Here is a 19,786-nt window from a genome sequence, read left to right on the forward strand (position 1 = left end):
TATTCAGGAACCTTCTGATACTCACATGCAGTAGACTGACCCCTTAGCCTGGAGAGTTACCCAAATTTAGCTTTGCAATAAAACAAGAATGTAGGTCCAGGCGGGAGGGGAACGTTTGTAGCATCACTAGCGGTCAAAAATTTGTGGCAGTTTTATGAACTAAATAAAACCTACCATGCTTTAAAATTAGAACCCGGGAAAGGTCGGTTGAGGGCTAATGCCAGTTCTCAGTGGAAACCGATTGACTCACAAATTAGCATTGCAAAGGCAAATAATTGGGTGACTCACAGCTGATTCAAACTTGTGTTCTCTGGGAAGCCTGGCCCCAGGTTTTCCCTGTGACCCCCTCATCGCTGCAGCTGCCCTGCGTGACTGCGAGTCACCGCGGTGCAGCTTGGCACAAATACGGCAGCCACAGATGGTCCCCCAAGAAAAACGCCCGCGCAGAGGCGGAGGCGGGGGCAGGCTGTCCCGAGAGCTGACTGAGGTTGATCCCCAGCATCTCACCCTCCGACCCTCGCCCTCTGCGTAGCCAGGCCTGATTTATAAGAAAACGTTGGATTAAATTATGAAACATATAAAAGTTGGACCCTTGTCAACGCCTGCAGGCCGTTTCGTCTCTCCCATCCCCGCTTCTGCGCCCTTCCGGTGGCGCGCTTGTCCCTGGCCCTCGCCCTGCTCCAGCGGTGCACACCCGGTCCCAACCTCCCACCCCGGCCGTCGCCGAGCCCTCCCCTCCCCCCCGGCCACCCCCGGCCAAGGGGCGGCGCTACGACGGCGCTGGGGGGCCGCGGGGGCGGGGATGCCAGGCAGTGGCGGCGCGGCCGGAGCCGGGAGCCGAGCGGCGGGCCGGGGCCGGCATGGCGTGGCCCTGCATCAGCCGCCTCTGCTGCCTGGCGCGGCGCTGGAACCAGCTCGACCGCTCAGACGTGGCGGTGCCTCTGACCCTGCACAACTACTCGGATCTGGAGAGCGAGGAGCCGCGTCGGGGCGGTGCTGCCTCGCGTACGGGCGCGTCCCCCGCAGGCATCCGGGACCCGGGCCGGGACGTGCCGCTTACTCAGTACCAGCGGGACTTCGGCGTGTGGCCCGCGCCCGCGAGGACCAGAGATGCGACCCAGGGGCGCAGGCCAGGGGCGGGCGGCCGCAGGAGCAAGTCCCCCGCCTCGCCTGTCCGGGGGGTCTACGTGCTCCCCACCGGCGATGCGGACGCGGCTGCAGCAGCGACCACGTCGTACAGGTATGGGGGCCCGGAGCCGTGAGGACGGATGGATGGGTGCGAGGGGGCGCCCGGAGCCCTCATCCCACACGACTTCGAGGGCGGCGGGCAGCCTCTAAGGTCGTTCCTTCAGTCCGTGGGCGCGGCAGGCATCTCCTTGGCTACTCCCTGACCAGCCTCGGAGAGAATGAGCGAGCACCTCCGTTAACGGGGTGCTCACGACCTCACTCCCAGCCCACTCCCTCCTTGGGCTGCACCGGGTCAGAAAGCCATGTCTTCGATTGAGTTGAAATCTGCTTCCCCTTAACTTCCACCAGGTGGGCCCAGCCCTGGGAGCGGTGCGCACAGGTGGACCGCCTGCGCTCCCTTGGTGGTCCTTCGGGGACCTCACCGAGGGCCGCTGACCTGGTTTGCACCGAGGACAGGTCTGAGGGTCCGCCCCACGCACAGGGCCTTCCAGCTCGGCCCCTGGACACCTGAGGGCTTTCTCCCTTTTTTCATTACAAAACGAAGACATACTCACTGTAGAAAAAATGGAAATTACAGAAATGAGCCCGCCCCAATCTGGTAGGTCCTTCTACCAGGGGTGTCGAACCTGTGGCCTACGGGCTGTGCGCTGCTCAGGATGGCTGTGAACACAGCCCAACACAACACTGTAAATTTGTGAGGTTTTTGTGTGTGTGTGTGATTACACGCCACAGTGTATTTAATGTGTGGCCCCAAGACAACTTTGCTTCTTCCGGTGTGGCGCAGAGACACCAACGTTTGGACACCCCTGAGGGATCCTAACATGCATTTGAGTGCATGTTCATTTATAATCGTTACAGGGTTAGTTTCCGGCTGTATATGCTGTGGGTGTCTGTCCATGCTTCTAGACGGTTTTCCACAACGCGAGTTTTCATAGATGTGGAGTATTTTATCCTATAGAAATGTCTCTCTATCTAAACATGTTAATCTACTGTCATGCTATTGAATATTCTAATCTGGGGCTATTACAAACGCTAGTCCTTTGGTCCAGTTACTTCACTTCCAGGAATTTTCCCTATGTGGGGTGGGGCTAAGGAATGTAAGGTCTGTCGCAACATTGTACAGCAAAAGGTGGAAACAACCCCACCGTCTTGCTGACCAAGGGGACTGGTTAATTATGGCTGCGCCGTAGGTTGGGCCACTGGGAAGCCCAGGATGCACCGATAACAGAAGGCCTGGCTTCTGTGGACCAGTAGGTCCTCATCAAGCCCTGGCTGGGGAGCTCAGCTGCTCAGGGCCTTGTCCCCATACCCACGGTTGCAGGCTCAGTCCTCTTGGGGCTCATACAAGAATCAACCAATGAATGCATGACTGAGTGGAACAACAGATTGATGCTTCCCTCTCTCTCTAAAACCAATAAATAAAAATTTAAAAAAAATAGGCCCACATCAAACCAGCAACATGCAAAATACCATGCCTGCTACTCTTTGCCTTTTCAGAGGGATGTTGACATACACCTATCTACTCAGATCAGCACAGGGTGTCCCTGCATGAATGGTGACCAGAGAGAGGCGGAGGGCACGGAGGGCAAGGAGGGCGGATCCTGTCCAGGGAGGAAAGAGCCCGAGTGACTTTTCTCTCTGCTCTCTCTCTTGGACCATTACCTTAACAAAGAATGTACCGGTGTTACCTTTTAAAAGTAAACAATTTTTTAGAAGAAAATTACTTCTGTGATAAGCATCCTTATAGCTAAATCTTTGCTCCTATCATAATTTCTTTTTTTAAAGATTTCATTTATTTATCTTTAGAGGGGAAGGGAAGGAGAGAGGGAGAGAAATATCAATGTATGGTTGCCTCTCGTGTGTCCCTTGCTGAGAACTGGCCTGCAACCCAGGCATGTGCCCTGACTGGGAATCGAACCACGGTTGTTTGGTTCACAGGCCGCTCAATCCACTGAGCTGCACCAGCCAGGGCCTGCCAAGTTTAGCATAAATTCCTACCTGTGGAATTGAAGGGTAAAGAGATGTGAACTTTCCACCTCAGTTTTAGTTTTTTTAAATTAATTAATTATTATTATTTTTTATTGTTTTATTGTTGTTCAAGTACAGTTGTCTGCATTTACCCCCCACCAGAGCCATCCCCACCCCCCTCCCCTGCTTCCACACCCGCCTGGGTTTTGTCCACCTGTCCTTTGTACATGTTCCTGAAAACCCTTCCCCCACTTCCTCCCCTATTATCCCCTCCCACCTCCCCTCTGGTTACTGTCAGATTGTTCTCAATTTCAATGCCTCTGGTTATGTATTGTTTGCTTGTTTTGTTGATTAGGTTCCACTTACAGGTGAGATCATATGGTATTTGTCCCTCACTGCCTGGCTTATTTCACTTAGCACAGTGCTCTCCAGTTCCATCCATGCTGTCTCAGTTTTAGTGTTGAATCAACTGTGCTGAGGTACAATTTCCAGACTGTAAAGTCCATCCACTCTAAGTGTACAGCTGGGTGGCTTTTGCATAAGCCTGAGGACCACCACCATTGTCAGGGCATGTAGAACATTCTGTCTCCCCAGAGGCACCTTCCTGGGCCCGCAGTTTTTAAGAACTTGATAGGGCCCTGGCTCATGTGGCTCGGAGGACTGAGCATCAGCCTGCAAATGGAAAAATCGCCTACGTGATTCCCTGTCAGGGCACATGCCCGGGGTGTGGGCTGGGTCCCAAGCTGGGGGCTAGCGAGAGGCAACCAGTTGATGTTTCTCTCACACATCAATGTTTCTCTCTCTCTCGTTCTCCCTCTCTTCACCTCTCTTAAAAATAAATAAAATCTTTAAAAAAAGGACTTGGTAGGAACTGGTCGTTGCAGTGTGGGTGTGTGTTCAGGGCACATGCTCTTAACTTGTGGGGGAGGAGGGAGCAGGGCAGGAGGGGTGGGTTCCAGCCGCTGCACCAGGTCGCCCCGAGCGGGCTGACAGGGCCTGCACGGGAGGTCAGGCCCGGAAGGCCAAGGTCCCAGGTGTGCAGCGCCTTCCCGTGGCTGATGTTCTGGGTGCCAGGAGCAGAACAAGGAGGGGGTGCACTCAGGGAGCAGCTTCAGCTCAGGGAGGAAAGCGAGTTCTAATAATGAGAACTGATGATGGGGCCGCTGGCTCCCGTGGTGCTAAGCGCCCCTCGCTGGGATGTTCGAGCAACGGCTGGGCTTGAGAAGCGGCCCCTGGCCTGGCGAGCAGACGGCGGGTCTGAATGTCCTGCTGGTCCTACCAGCTCCAGCGACAGTAGAGGCACTGATGACTGCTCCTCCTAACCTGTACTGGGCACCAGGCTCAGGACCCCCCACAGACCGTCTCTCCTGGACCCCACGGTGGCCCTCTGCGATCGGCTGAGTTCTTGCTGGCCCCATCTCACAGACGGGGGCCTTGAGCGGCCGGCACGTGCTCCCGCAGAGCAGGCAGTGGAACCCCATGTGTCTCGCCTTGATCAGTTTTTTAAAAAATATATTATTTATTTATTTTTAGAGAGAGTGGGGAGGAAAAAGAAGGAAACATCAGTGTGAGAGAGGGACATCAATCAGTTGCCTGTGGCACGCCCCCAGCCAGGGACCTGGCATGCCACTGTGGGCATGTGTCCTGACCAGGAATCGAACCAGCAACCCCTCCATTTGCAGGACGATGCCCAACCCACTGAGCCACGCCGGTCATGGCCCAGAGACCAAATCTGCAGCCCCCACAGGTTATCCCCTAAGACGCCGCCTCCCCTAAGTCACTTGGTTTCTTGAACAGTGTCCTTCAGTGGTGGCCCCACTTTCTGCTTTATAAACCTGGTGGGACACTGGGCCTCTCTGCCCCTTTTCTCACCCGTGAAGCAGAAATTGCAAGAGCAATTCTGGTCCCTGAACCCCTGGAGACACAGCACCACTGCCACGCTTGCTCGCCCCGCACGAGGCCAGTTGGCCTCTGTCCCAGCTCTAGCCTGGCCTGCGCCATCTCTCCTGCCTGCCTTCTCGCAAGCTGCACCTGACCTACGCGAGCTGTTCCCCCGTGGCCACTGCGGCCGCAGGTCCTGCCCGGCCCGGCCCCTGGTCTCCACGTGAGAACCGACTGCCTCCCTTGCCGGGCCACACGGGCACACGGGGTCCTGCCTGCAGCCAGCCCGCTGCCGCCGCCTCCGGAGTGGCCCTTCTCAGATCCCGCCCCAGAATTCTGTGCCTGCTGGTGAGCACCTTGGGCCCAGGTCTAGCACCACCCGCTCTTAGACGAGCTCCTTCCTCAGTCATCTCCCTGTTCTCTTCCCGAGGGAGTGGCCGGAGGGCCGACTGGGGGGCGCCACGAGCCTCCCAGGTCCCCCAGCGCCCACCATGAAGGCTCACACTTGGTGACATGACCAGTAGCCCTGCTTTCCAGCCGAGGGGACGAAGCTCTGAGAGGTTAAGCGGTTTGTTTGGAGCCATGTCGAGAGGCCTCTGGATCCTCAGCCCAGGGCTCTCTGAGCGGCTCTGGGTGGCCCGCTGCCCTCAGTGAGAGGGGTGGCAGCCCTCGGGGTCCTCCTGAGACCTGCGTGAGGCGGGCAGCGGTAGAATCTGGTTAGGGGGCCCAGTGGCCTGGGCTAGTCCTAGTTATTGTTGTTGTTTTTAATTTACCTTTAGGAAAAGGGGGAGGGAGGGAGAGAGACATCGAAGAGCGACCGGCTGCCTCTCCCCCGCCCCCAACCCAGGACGTGCCCCGACTCAGAACTGAACTGGCGACCCTTCGGTGCAGAGGCTGGCACTCAATCCACTGAGCCACACCAGCCAGGGCAGTCCTACATTTTTATTATCTTTTTTTTTAAGATTTAGAATATTTATTTATTCTTGGGGGGTAAGGGAGGGAGAAGGAGAGCGAGAGAAACATCAGTGTGTGAGAGAAACATCGACTGGCTGCCTCTTCCACACCCACAACTGGGGACCGGCCCGCTACCCAGGTGTGTGCCGTGAGAATCAGTCCGACAAATGACAGGAAGCCCATCCAAGCTACACTGGTCAGGCCTTTACCTTCTGGACCAGAGCCATTAGTCTGCCTTCCTCTCTCCGGAGCAGTCCACAGGTGCTGCTGATTCTGTCTTTGGTGCCTTCTACGTCCCTGCTACAGCCCCTCTCACTGGGGCTCCAGCCCCTAGCCCTGGTCGCTTCCCACTCTGGGACGCCCACAGCAGCTTGGGATGCCAAGCCCGAGGCCCAGCTCAGTCTGGGGACAGAAGGGCACACCCAGGGAGGACCTGCTTCCCCAGGAGAAACGGAGCAGCAGATGGCTCAGGCATCTGGTCTTCGGAACTTGCAGCCTCAGGAGCAGAAATGACCTCCTGGGGCCCGGGCCCCGGCCCAGCTCGCCTCCTGGCACCAGACAGCGGCCCCTGCTCACACAGCCTGCCCCGTGGGCCAGCTGTGCCCCTGCCGTGGAGAAAAGGCAGCTTTGTTGACCTCGGGCCCCGACAGCCAGCCAGAGCTGTGGGTGGGATGAGAAGGGAGCAGATCCAGCCCACGTGTGGGTGCCGCTCCAGCCAGGTGGACACTCTTCCACAGAACGTGGCCTCGACCAGGTGCTCTGGTGGACACAGCAGGTCTCTGCCTTCCTGCGCTCACCAGCCAGTCGTGGAGTTGATATGATTAAAATAGGTCTTTTTCGTTCAGAGGAACTGAGAAGTCAAGTCTTCAGTGCTCTACTCCGAGGACATGGAGCGAAGCGCTCAGCCCTGTCTCTGCCCCCCCCCCCCCCCGGGAGCCAGCTTGCCCTGCTGCGCACCCACGCTCAAGTGCAGAGCCCTGCAGGGTTTTGTCATGGTCACTGATTTATTCTCTTTTGGAGCAGTTAATAAAATTACTTTTATTTGTTAATTTAATTTTAATCGTTTAAGTAGTTTTCTGCCTTTTACCCCATCCCAGCCCGCCCCCGCAGCCCTCCCCTCCTCCCTCCTGTTTCCGCCCCCTTGTTTTTATCCACGTGTCCTTTATACTTGTTCCTGCAATAATAAGACAAATTATTAAAAACTAAACATGAAATTGAGCCTTATTTCCCTTCTCACGGGCAGCCAGGTACGGACGGCTTTGCTGTGCTGGGTGCGGGGACGTAGGGCCACCAGGGACCCGTGTGGGAAGTGAGTGGCCTTCCCTGGTTCCCGGCCTCGGAGCCCCCCTGAAAGTGGCGGGAGACACTATAGGGGGCACCAGAGGGAAGGGCCCCGACGTTTGTCTCTGAGGCCCAGCACCCACCAGGTGCTTGCAGTGTGGGGCAAAGGAGCTCCAGGGGCTTCCGGACTCCCTGCTGCAGCTGCCAGAGCGGGTTGCTCATATGCAGCAAGAGAGTTCAGTTTCCCCTACTTACTGGGGGGAGGGGAGGGCGCAGGTCCGGTGAGCAGACGTCACAGTGCATGAGGGGGGAGCCAGGCTGGTCAGCTGGATGAACTTTCTCCAGAGAAGTGGCTCTGCCTAAGGGAGTGCACCTCCTCCGCTAGTTGTTGTTTTTTTTTTAAGATTTTATTTAGTTTAGAGAGGTGGGAAGGGAGAGAGGGAGAGAAACATCGATGCGCGAGAGGTACATTGATCAGTTGCCTCTTGCGAGCCCCCAGCTGGGATCCTGGCCTGCAACCCAGGCATTTGCCCTGACTAGGAATCGAACCTGTGACATTTTGGTTTGCAGGCCAGCACTCAATCCACTGGGCCACACCAGCCAGCACTGTTTTGTTTTTAAATAGGTATGTTGATTTTAGACAGGAGGGAAGGAGAGTGCAAGCATGTGACACAGGTGTGAGAGAGGAACATTGATTGGTCTCCTCCCATACACGCCCCAACCAGGGATCGGACCTACAACCTAGGTATGTGTGCTGACCGGGAATCAAACCCCCAGCCTTTTGGTTTACAGGATGATGCTCCAACCAGCTGAGCCAAACCGGCCAAGGCTCCTAGCTGTTTTTGTGAAGAGAAAAAGGAGCACCTGGAGCTGAAGCAGGATTTCGGCAGTGGGCACAGCCAAGAATATTCCAAGAAGCACAGGGCAAGGGCAGTGGCCCCTGCACTGTCAGGGGGTGGGGTGGCTGGCCCCGTGTGGGGCTGTGACCATGTTCTCTGCTTCAGACAGGAATTCCAGGCCTGGACTGGGGCGAAGCCATCAAGATCCACGAAGGCAAACCCCACCACGGTTATCACAACCCAGAGCTCCAGATGGGACAGCAGCCCGGTCAGCTTCCAGGTCAGCCAGGAGCTGGTGCTGCGGAGCGAGGGGCTGGGCGCCTTGGGACAGGCTTTTTCCCGGTTGTAGACTAGGAGTCAGATTTAATGGTGTAAAGTGGCAGTACGGCTGGGGCGGTAGTGTCTTGAGCACCCAATCATCCCCCCAGCAAACAAGGGCCTTCTTTGTTACTGGCCAGGAGGTCTTCCCTGAGTGCTGGCTTCTCAGGGTGTGCAGGGTCTCTTTCCTTCCTCCGTCCCAGCCTTTCCCTTGGCCATTGAGCAGCAGTGATGGGCATTTGTGGGAGAAAAGAGAAGATGGAGGGACAGGGGACCATTCAGCTTCCTGATTCCACCCCAAGGCAGCTTCAGGGAACAGAATGGAAAGTCCGTGTGCCATGTGGGACCTGCTAATGCAGTGACCCTGCCCACTGTGGAGGGTCCCCTACGGACCCTTCAGGTTAGTAGTTTCAGTTCCTGGAAGACAAAGGGGAAGTACTTTCCTGGAGCTGGGGGAGCAAAGTGGAGGAGGCCCAGTGACATGTGGTCCCATTTTTCTTCTAGGTGCCTGAGGCAAGGAGGAAGTTCACTCCTAACCCCTCAGCCATTTTCCAGGCTCCGGCTCCCCAGATCCTGCACGTGTGACAGACAGCCCAGCAGCGAGGCCGATCCTGCACGTGTGACAGACAGCCCAGCAGCGAGGCCGATCCTGCACGTGTGACAGACGGCCCAGCAGCGAGGCCTGCCGCTGGGCCGGGCCAGGGGTCAGAGCCGCCTGCCAGGACACTGGGGCGGGAGCTCCGACGGACAGTCCGCTGCTGCCAGAGGGGAAGGGCCATCTTTCTCACTGCTGGCGCCTCCCCACCCCAGCTGCCACCAGGCTGCAGGCCTGAGCAGGGCAGAGGTACAGACGGACATGGCACCACCAGGCTCAACGCTGGACCTCAGCCATCCTCTTCCTTCTCGAAGAAGAAAGTGTGCGGAAGGCTTCTGGTCTTTTTAAATTGCCTTTTTAAGACACCCTTCAGTTTTTAAATCTGGAGAACTTGAGGACCAATTCTGTTGTGAACTGAACTAGTTGGTGCAGAGGGGCTGAGGCATGTGGCCATGACAACAGGTCCTCGGAAGAACCAGTGGTGTCCGCTTTGTTTTCCCAGCTGCATGATGTCATCACCTTCGGGAGGTAACCCAAGGGAGTGACTGTTCTACAAACGGCCCCACACGTTCAAGTTGTAGAAGAAATCTTAGGTTATCACCTGCATGTGATTCATAATAATCAGTTAAGTAATTTCCAAAAGAAGAGGGAACCAATCATAGGGTTTCAATTTCAAAGACACAATTTATGGCCAAGGTCCCTGGACTATGTCTTAACGACGCATTAGCATTTCTTGGGATGAGTGCTCGTAGTGAACTGAGTGCCACTTCTGTTGTGCAAGGTTTCTGAGCCCCACATTCTATTACCAATTCCAGTTTTTTTCCTATATTGGTAATTTGAAGGGAACTACCACCCACCCTAAGAATTGGGAGTTTTTAGAAGACTGCCGCATCAGCCTCAGCCCGAAAGACCAGCCTTGACCGCCATGCCCACTCGGCCTGCCCCCCAGTGACCGGGAGAGCTCACTGCAGCTCACTCTGCCTTTGGAAAGCTCTCGTCTTCCTCCGCAGGTGCCACCAGTGCCGCGTGGGCAACGAGCCTGGTCCCATTTGTATCGCAGCCCTGCAAACACTCAGGAGGAGTTTATCTCCCTCCTTAAAGATCAGCGGCACAGCTTAGGCCAATTTTGGTAAGAAAACTCGAGGATTTCCATTTGGATGTGTCCCTCTCCAGCCCGAGTGGCTCCAGTCTGGAGCACATACTTAAGCCATAAGAGGTGGCATGCGGGTCTCAGAACCACCTCAGAGTGCAGGCGGGGCTGTTTCCAGCTCAGGCTGCAAAGCGGGCAAACCCGCGGAGGTGCTAGCGCTGCAGGCACAGCCCTCCCCCTCGTTCCAGCAGAGGAAATGGATGCTCTGAGAATACTGGGAAGGGAGAACCACAACCCTATGCTTACAGAGTTCTATTCTTTCAGACCTCATCGGCTCATTGGATGTTTCTAAGAGACTGCCTGCTGGGCATTCTGTGGGACGTGAACACGTTAACTGAACAATCTCGGATTTTACCAACATGCAAAAAAGTACTGTTTCAATTTCTTGTTCATTTAATTATAAACAAGCACTTTCTCCTGTGACTTCCTTCATCCTCCCCTTGGTAATAAGGACTGTAATTCCCTCAGCTGCTGCTGGTATCCCCGGAGGCTTGTCAAGACCGGCAACGCTCGGCAACGCTCGCTTTGGGCTGCAGTCCACACTGGTGTTCCTCGCAGTCCTTCACAAAACCCACCAACCCAGCCTGTCACCCCCCCACCCCGTGTTCCCACTCCCAGGAGCCTAGGGTAAAACAACTGTCTGAAGCTAGTCCAGTCTTGCCTTCTCTGCTCATTCGCTGTGAGTGATTTAAGTTTCCATTTCCTATCTGCACAACGAGGCTAATATCCCTACCCCTCTAAGAAAACCCGTTTAGGTGCAGGGTGCGTAGTAAACGGCCAACAGGGCACAGCTGGCAGCAGTTCTTTCCTGCCCAGGCACCCTCCCCCCTTCCCCACGGAGCAGCTGTTCTCTTGTGCTTTGCTCCACCTACTCCAATGCTGCCCACACAGCCCCTCTCACTGGACCCTGCACCTGGCAGTGCCCTTCCCTCCCTGGGAGCCTGTCTGGGAATCCCATTCATTCTCCTGCCACCCAGTCCATGGTCTGCTGTGTCCCAGTGGGGACGAGGTGGGCCTGCTCCATTCTGGCATAACCGCGCGCCCAAGAACCTTTCTGGACGCACTAGAACAGATGGCTTTTCAAATGCCCCGACCTGGTAACCTTTCTTACCACACCAAGTAAGATCAGGGTTCGGAAGAAACGTCCTCTCTGATGCTAGGTCTCAGTAAGCCCTCACGTGGTGTTTAGCCTCAAGATGGGGATTTATGGGTAACTTTCTGTATTTTACACCTTATTTACTAATGTTCTATGTAAGCATTTTTGTATTTAATTCTGTAAAAAGTTTTAAAAAATAAAAAGCTCAACCTGTTAGCTGATTTCAGCTGAAAGAGCTCACCATTAACCACCCGAACCCCAAGGCAGCAAGGCCAGCAGCTGCCTGTGTCACCTGGGAGGCTGCACTGCCCACTGGCCCCAGGGGACCCCCAGGTCCTCCCACTGCAGTCACTCAGAGAAGATGCCTCATCTCTGTGCTGTGGTGCTTCAAACAAAACCCACCACAAATATCAACACTTCCATTCCCACAATAACTCCAGGATTGCAGGCCAGACTTCAGAAGGCAGTTTTTGAGAAAGCCTGGCCCCGCTGGCAGGCAGCCCTGCAGCCCAAGCTGGGCACATGGGGCGACGGTTGAGCAGTGGACCCTGCTGGCCCCAGGCAGCCCCTCCTCCCTGCAGTGAGAGGGAGGCCCAGGGGCCCCAGTTAAGGTGCTGCCTGTGGCTCCTGCCAAAACCCGGCAGGACACCATTCAGGGAGGAAGCCTAAGCCCCTACTCTTTGTCCAGGCAATTCCTCTCCCTGCGGGTTGACACAAAGTCTGGTGCCAAGAAAGCTGTGCCCCCTGCGTCTTGCAATGCCTCCTGCCGAGGAGGGGGCACTTTCGAAGTCTTTAGTTACTTCGTGAGGGTGGATATAGAAAAGCCGTCATTCTCACAAATGTTCTGGTGTTTTGCTAACCTTTTTAGCCATTATGATGGCAGACGGTCACAGCGGGACTGTGGCAGGAGTAACTTCAGGATGCAGGTGTGGGTCCCTGTACCCCACCAGACAAACCAGTGAGCCTGTCACCCAGGAGCTGCTGTTCCCTCTTCCCCTTGGCTCTGAGCTGAGTTCAGTTTTCCTTTGCCCCAAGCCGACAAATCGATGTCCAAGGTCAACATGCATCTTCCCAAATTTTTCAGACTTCTACGTAACTGGTTCCCCTTTTCTTGCATAGCCTCAAGCTCTTTTGGGGAAGAAGAGGAAGACTTCAACACGTAAGTACCTGTCTCTTTACCCCATCCTGGCTTTCTGACCTAATGTAGGAAGAACCCCACCAAAGTGTATGTAGTGCTTCAAACTCAGAAAACCCATCACAAATAGTAAAAGATTTATTGTAGGCATTTTTGTTACACAATTATGTTACACATTGATACAAATACAGTTGAAACACACAAATAGAGATTATTTAATATTTCTTTTGCAAAAAGATAATTTCTTGAGGCCTCCACCCCTGTAGGACGCCCGTTCCACCTGGATGAACCCTCGGCCTGCAGAGCCGGCGCCGCCCACGCCCACCGCCGCCCTGGGCCCTGCCCCGGCCTCCCCACAGAGACCGCGAGCCTCCACTGCCACTCCGTCACCAAGCCAGGGCACGTCCTCGCCTCACCCAACAGACTCCCTCCCGCACCTGAAATCCTCAGATGCTGAACAGAGAGGGTGACTTCTCATCCTGTCACTCCCCGCCTTCTTTCCCTGACAAACGTCTGCAGGACTGGTGAAAACCAACTGCTGCCTGGCTTTAACTCTGCTCATAGGCTTCACGGTCTCCGAGCGGCTTCCCGACAGGAGAATCCCTTTCCTTCCACACAGACTCTTAGGAAGCCCGGGCCAGAGTCTCTTTAAATGGAACCAAACACCATCCAGGTAGACGGCTAACCTTCCTCCTCCTCCTCTCCTGCTTCTCTGCCCATTGTGGACACAGTCTTTTCTCACGGCCTCTGGGCAGACACCCCTGTGTTTTGGCTTCAGCAGTCATCTCTCTACCTTTAAGGCACTCACAGCTGTTCTCTTTGAAACCCCTTCCTTCTTGTGAAAAACTTGGTGAGAACAGGACACGGACCCAAGGACAACCCAGCAGGCCTGTCACAGGAGCTAGTCCCCGTGGCCCAGCACGGACCGCACAAGCCACAAGGACCGGCTCTGCCGGGCACACGCAGAGCCCAGGGCTTGTGGGTGTCGTCTACTGCGAACACAGCAAGCTTCCTGCTTGTAGTCAGGCCTTTCCGGGCTGGGATCCGCCATCCCCGACCTGCACTTGTCTACCCCCCCCCCCCCCCGTCTCTGAGACTGGTTGTGGTAGTGCTCCTATGCTCTGCAAAAAGAGTTCTGCTCCATCTGCAACCGCCCAGGCCTTTGTCTTCCACGTCACCTCGTTCTGCCATTGATGCATGCAGACTGAGCGCAGACTCCCACACTGCGGCCACCTGCCCCGGCTGAAGCCTGGTCCTTCTCCAGATGTAACCAGGGCGACTGCGGGGGCTGCCTGCAACCCCAGCCCCCGGCATGAGTGAAGTCTCTAGCCTGCTGGGTTCATGTTCTGCGTCCTAGGAGGAAGCTTGGGCCCAAAGTGCCCCCATGAAGACACCCCAAGGAGAGAAGAACCTGAGACACATGGCCCAGCCCAGCTCAGGAGCCTCTTGTGGCGCTGCACTGAGTGCACAAATGCAAGCTGACAGAGCACGCACCCGTGGCTTCACTCTGCAGTCAGGAGCCTCTGTCCCGAAGGCATCTGACCCCGGAATGGACACTCTGGTAGACACACTGAGTCAGGTGGAGGCAATGAACGGGCAGGCAGCCGGGACGCTCGGAGGCACAAAAAACCGCCCCTGGCTCCCACAGAAGAGACCACGGTTTGGAGTTCTGGATACAGCTCCAGGTCCTGCTCTTCCAGGGGCACCTTCCTGCCGCTCACTGATCTTCATTCAGTAACCCCATGTGTTTGTTTGTGAGGAAGTCCAGGAAAGGAATGTTGCAGATGGCCTGGTGGATATTACTCACTGTAATTTCTTTGGGAATCCTGGTCCAAAAAACAAAGGCTGTTAGGTACGATTCTCTCAAACATCTAATAAGTTAAACAATTCATCTAAAGGACCAGCTCCTGCACAGGCCCTGACACGTGGGGATACGGTGAGTGACCAGTGTGGTTCAGGGCCACCTGGGGACAGGATTGGCCAGGCGCGCTCTCCCTCCCCCTCCTATTAATCCTTCATGTGGTGAAGCTGCAGCCTGCCCTCTTCGGTCAGCCTGACTCAGGACGCAGAGCTGTCTCCCCAGTCAGAGGTGTGAGAGGATTTTAAGAAGTTCATTGAATAATTAAGAAAAAAGATGCTGAGGATTGAGAAAAAGTGAAGTAAAGTGCAGCAGAACAACAGCATTTCTGTAAGTCAGTCTGAGTGGACTGAAAGCTGCGTCAGCACCCACAGAACCCTGGGACGTCTGCCATCTCTCAGGAAGATGGAAAGGAAGTCACGCTAGGCCAAGGGTGATGTCAAATGTTCCCATCAAAAGTACCCAAGTCCCTATTTAAGAAAAAGATCAAAACTATGAACAGTAAAGTAACATCAAACTCACAACTATCAATAACTGAACCTAAAAAACAAACAAACAAACAAACAAACTAAGCAAATAGTACAGGAACAGAATCACAGAAATGGAGGTCGCATGCAGAGTTATCAGTGGGGAGTGGGAGGCTGGGGGAAAAGGGACAGGGAATAAGGAGCATAACTGGTAGGTAGAAAATAGACGGGGAGGGTAAGAATAGCATAGGAAATGGAGAAGCTGAAAACTTACATGTACGAACTAAAGGGGGCACTGCTGGAGGGAAGGGGGTTACCAGGCAGAGAGAGGGCAAAGGGATAAAATTGGGACTGTAACAGCATAAGCAATAAAATATACTCAAAAAACAAAGCACCCCAGTCCCTCCGTATCTCCAAATTGGGGCCACGGAGGCAGGCAGCAGGCACTCAGCCCACTCCTGATTTCAGGCCGAACAATGAACAGCATGACTGGAACTCCTGCTTCCCCCTCCTTTTTCTTTTCTTTTTAAAAAGATTTATTTTTAGAGAGAGGAGAAGATACGTAGAAGAAAAGGGAGAGTAACAGTAATGTGAGAGAGAAACATCCATCAGTTGCCTCTTTTAAGCACCCTGACCTACAACCCAGGAATGTGCCCAGACCAGGAACTGAACTAAGGAGCTTTTGGTTTGTGGGACCACACCAACAAGCTCAGCCTCACTGTCCCTTTTCCTTAAAGGCCTCTTCCACTGCTCCACGCATTACATCCCTGTGAAGTCGGACCCAATATTCCTCACATGCAGTCCTCTTCACTCCTGCAGGCACCGCTGCAGCATTGAATGCATGGAGCCTTTATGCACAGTGGGACACAATGTCTGTCCCCTGCGAAAGGACTGCCGGGATGTGGACATGGGCCTGCCTGTCTGCTGTTCTTTCAGGGTCCAGGAAAAAGCAAAAGTCAGTGTCCTTACTGTTGATAACCAGAGGCAGCGAAGACAGTGGCAAGCCTGTGGGCTTTACAGCAGTGACACCCGAGTGTGAAGCCGGGCTCTATCCTTCATGTGCTAGGAGAGCCAGGTGTGACCACCGCCAAGCCAGGTCTCCCAGCTGTTGACCAGGGACTATGAGCTCCGTGATGAAAAGAACTTAGGTATCTTTGTGACGCCTGACCCCAACTTTGAACATGTAATGGGCACTAGCATCGTCTTTAATGCAAAGAGCTGGTATCCGTCTGACCCTGTGACCTAGCAGAGCCCTGCTGAGCGGTGCCTGTGCGGTAGTGACTGGGACACCACAAGCGCTGGGTAAAGCACAACCGAGCGCTCCCTCGTCATAGCCAAGCTGACCCTCGGCCTGTGGGCTCTGAGCACATCCCCACTCGGACGCCTCCGACTCCTGCTGGACTGACTGAAGTGAGCAGCACCTGCTGAGCACCCCATGGTCAGGAAACACCTGCGAGCCTGCCATCGCCCACTAGAGAGACCGAGGTACCTGTTGTGGGGCGCCGCCTGGTAACCGACCGCCAGCGCTTGTCTCAGGACGTCGCTCACCAGCTGTTCTGTGGCCTACAACAGAACATGCTGTCACTGTCGAAGATGGCCATCTGCTTGCAGGCAAGGAGGGATGGATCTGACCCCACCCCGTCCCCTGCACCTTGGCAACAAGTGTATCTCAGGACTGAAAATCTTGAAGGAAAATTTAAAGGTTCGAGTCACATACCATGAATAACATGCCACAATGACAGAAGCCATGCCTCTGAGAAACTGGGAGTAATTTTCATTAATCAGATTTTTTTTTTAATTTTCAAAAAATTTTTTGATTTGAGAGAGACAGACATTGATTTATTGTTCCACTTATTTATGCATTCATTGGTTGCTTCTTGTATGTGCCCTGACTGGGGTTCAAACTTGCAACCTTCAGCACGGGGGCAATGCTCATCAGACATCCTTAAGGAACACAAGGGAGGTCATTTGTGAGGCAGCTCTGCTGTGGGAGGGGACACACCAGGGAAGGGATGGTTGTGACTATTTCTCTGTTGCTGTTGTGACAGGTAGAGAAACCCCAGGCTCTGTCTTGTCACCTCCTGAACAATGAGAGCACCAACTGTCACCTCAGACGACTTAAAAAGCACTTGAAATAACACTCAGTGTAACATTAGAGTGATATCAGCAAGGAGACTCTAACTGGAGGTTTTGAGGTTTTAACACTCGGAAGAACCACACTCTATAGTTCATTGAAAAATCAGGAAAAAAAAAAGAAAACTAAAGCCTCAATAAGGTGGGAAATCTTAAAACTTGTCATGTCTGTTCTGTTTCTGTCCTTGTCCCTCACTCAAGACAGCCTGGCACCCAGACTGTGCCCCTGGCCGTACCCTCTGCTGCCGGCAGGCACCCACCTTCAAAATCATGTCCTCCACCACCGACGCGTACACGTCCTTGTGAAGCGCCACGGGCTGCAGGGCGATCCCAATCTGGAAAAGCAGGGGTGGCGCTCGTTCCTGTTTCTACATTAAAACCACGTCTCTCTCAACAGGCACCCAAAGAGAGGGCGGTTGGAACTGGGTATCCCATTTCTCTGCATTTCTGAGTGACAGTTAAAAATGTTATTACAATCCCGCATTTACCCCGAAAATTCCCTTCGTGGGAGAACATGAGGCGGATTAGCCATGAGTTCCGACAGCGGGATCGGCACACTGGGATGCCTGGAATCAGACCCAGGCCCCGTCTGCAAAGGTGACGAAGACGCACTTGAAATGCGCCCCATCTTTTGTTTCCTCCTGTGAGTGAAAACAAACACTGCCTTCCACTCTGGGTCCTAAGTACCTGCAGGCGGCAGCTGGTGGACAGCTGCCGAGTTCCCTCGAAGGGGCGACCCCTTCTCCCCTGCACCTCAAGGTACATCCTCACCGGACAGGGCACCTGGGAGCTGTGAGAATGCGAGGGGCAGCTTACCCTCTGAAGTGTGACTTGGAAATACTGACATGCCTCATGAGTGAAAGGGGTTTTTACTGAGGCACACTGGAAGAAAGGAGATGAAAAAACTATCTAGCTGCCTTTGCTTCAATTCCATGTTCAACAAGCAGCCTTTCCACATGTAAGCTGATTTCTTGCCCAAGGGCCCTGGTGTGGGCAGCAGACCCCAAGTTTATCAGGCAGAAGCAAACCATACATTTACTCCCCCGAAAGTCTGCCGCCAGTTTGCGCGGCTGTGTGTCCAAGCTCCTTGCCCTGGCCTATGATCCAGCAGCACCACAGGCCACAGCCCCTACCTTCTGGGTGATGTCACCAATGAATTCCGATCCTGGTGTTGGTGGCAGGTACAGTTTCATCTCTTCCTGCTTCTCCTCCTGTTCTTTTTTGATGTTTGTCTGCACTGGCTCTGAGAGGTTGAGGACATCCACCTCCTCTTCGTTCTCCGGCTCCTTCTTCTGGAACTGCTGGAGGTCCTCCAGCTTCCGGCAGAGGTTGTCGGCCGAAGACAACGATGACAGGCACTCTAAATGAGAGGTCACCAGTCTTATGAGAGCAGTAGTGACAAAAGAAAAGGACTTTCCATCTTTGTGAGACACGGTCTGAGACCCAGAGAACAGGGGTTAGTATCAAGGGAATGGACCACCTTTCCAGTTCTGACATTCCGCGGATCTGTGACTGAAGGCCCTAATTCATGAGGTGGACGGGCAGAGAAGGCGTCTCGGGTGTGCGGTAACTGCAGTCTGAGACAAAACAGCACACAGTTCCGACCGATGCCACCCAAACGAGGCCATCTCCCCACCACTCAAAGATTAGTGACTGATTTGTTTTCATATTTTCAATCTGGAAAATTTAGAAATGCACAGTGAAGAAAACGAAAATTACCCATACTCTCACTGCTCAGAGATAAGCATTGTTAACATTTTAGCGCATACCCTGCATCCAGTCTTTAACAGTTGATCTATACAAAATCTAATGAAGAGTATTAGAACTGTAAAGCCAGCAGGGGCTCCAGACACCTTCCAGTGTGCCCCTCCCACTTTCTGGACAAGCCGGTGAGGTCCAGACCAGCTACAGGGCGGGCTCAGGAGCACCGCAGGACGGTGGCAGAGCAGCCAGCCCCTGGCTGCTTCTGTTGTACTGACTGGTGCTCAGCGTGAATCCGTCCCACTGAGAGAGCCCAGTGCACGTGAGCATCGTGCTTGCCATTTACCACCAGTGAGCACGGGAGTCATCAACACGGTTTGTCTCTGCTCCCCAAAGAGCTTAGATACACAAGCACGACAACTCCCAGGTTCTGATCTAGGTGCTGCTGGAGACCAGAGAATGGAGGAGCCCCCAGCACCGGGGCCCTCAGGAAGGCTGCACGGAGAAAACGGGACTTGTGCCAAGTCTGAGGGGCCCCCACGCCCTCCCTATGCGCCAGGCTCCCTTAGACTAGGAGGAGGGACTTCTCTTTTTCTACAGAGATGGGATTTGGAGGAGAAAACAATCCTTCCTCCTCTTTAAAGTGAAACTCAAAATATTCTCCCCATGTATCTCCTGCTCCCCCACCCCAATCACGTAACACAGCTGCCTGTGTCGTCACGAAATGACTCCTTTTATCGGCAGCACTGTACACTGTTCACGCCTGTGCCTCCGACACCGGGCCACGAACTCCTAGCTAGGTTTGGAGAACGAGTGATGGCAGTGCCTCAGATTCAGTGAGGCTGGACAGGCGTGCCTGTGAGGGGCTGTAAGGTCACAAGGAAGGAGAAGTCACTCCTACCTGGAGAGCAGGAGGGGGATTAGCAAAGTCTGCCAAGAAGATACGGTGCAGAGGAGGGGTCTCCTGACCAAACGGTGCACACCTACTGTATGACCCGGGCCAGCACATTCCTGGCTGGAGCACAGCACTTGGGACTTTTGGGCAGAAGTAGTTCTGCAAGGACTCTACCAGTGGGAGGCACATGGGAAGGGACGCGTGGTTGGAGGCGAGCAAGGGCGCCTGGGCTCCACGGGAGCCCATCGAGCCCTAGGTAAACTGCTGGGGCAGGCGTGGCCCGGATCCGCCGAGGCTGAGGAGAGGACACTGCGTGCCATGCCAAGC

At 54.5% G+C, this 19,786-nt stretch overlaps 2 protein-coding genes across 6 annotated transcripts in view; one reads left to right on the top strand and one right to left on the bottom strand.

Moving 5' to 3' along the window:
• Positions 1 to 842: 842 nt before the first annotated feature.
• MAP6D1 (MAP6 domain containing 1) lies at positions 843 to 9,053 on the top strand. The gene is made up of 3 exons (XM_037154880.2): positions 843 to 1,240; positions 8,277 to 8,391; positions 8,934 to 9,053. The coding sequence occupies exons 1-3, from the start codon at positions 861 to 863 to the stop codon at positions 9,012 to 9,014; spliced, it is 576 nt and encodes a 191-aa protein (XP_037010775.2). The 5' UTR covers positions 843 to 860; the 3' UTR covers positions 9,015 to 9,053.
• A 4,429-nt stretch (positions 9,054 to 13,482) lies between these two features.
• The window catches only part of YEATS2 (YEATS domain containing 2), an 85,078-nt gene continuing 78,774 nt past the window's right edge, over positions 13,483 to 19,786 (bottom strand). For all 5 annotated transcript variants that reach the window (XM_053657705.1, XM_053657703.1, XM_053657706.1 and 2 more), the window contains 4 exons: positions 17,997 to 18,223; positions 17,124 to 17,198; positions 16,220 to 16,293; positions 13,483 to 14,231 (listed from right to left, as the gene is read on the bottom strand). In XM_053657705.1, the coding sequence (XP_053513680.1) occupies positions 14,123 to 14,231; positions 16,220 to 16,293; positions 17,124 to 17,198; positions 17,997 to 18,223 (485 nt within the window). In that variant the 3' untranslated portion in view covers positions 13,483 to 14,122. The remainder of the gene's footprint in view (positions 14,232 to 16,219; positions 16,294 to 17,123; positions 17,199 to 17,996; positions 18,224 to 19,786) is intronic.

This window comes from Artibeus jamaicensis, unplaced genomic scaffold, assembly GCF_021234435.1.
Source record: "Artibeus jamaicensis isolate MK-2021 breed Jamaican fruit bat unplaced genomic scaffold, CSHL_Jam_final scaffold_474, whole genome shotgun sequence".
Taxonomy (NCBI): Eukaryota; Metazoa; Chordata; class Mammalia; order Chiroptera; family Phyllostomidae; genus Artibeus; species Artibeus jamaicensis.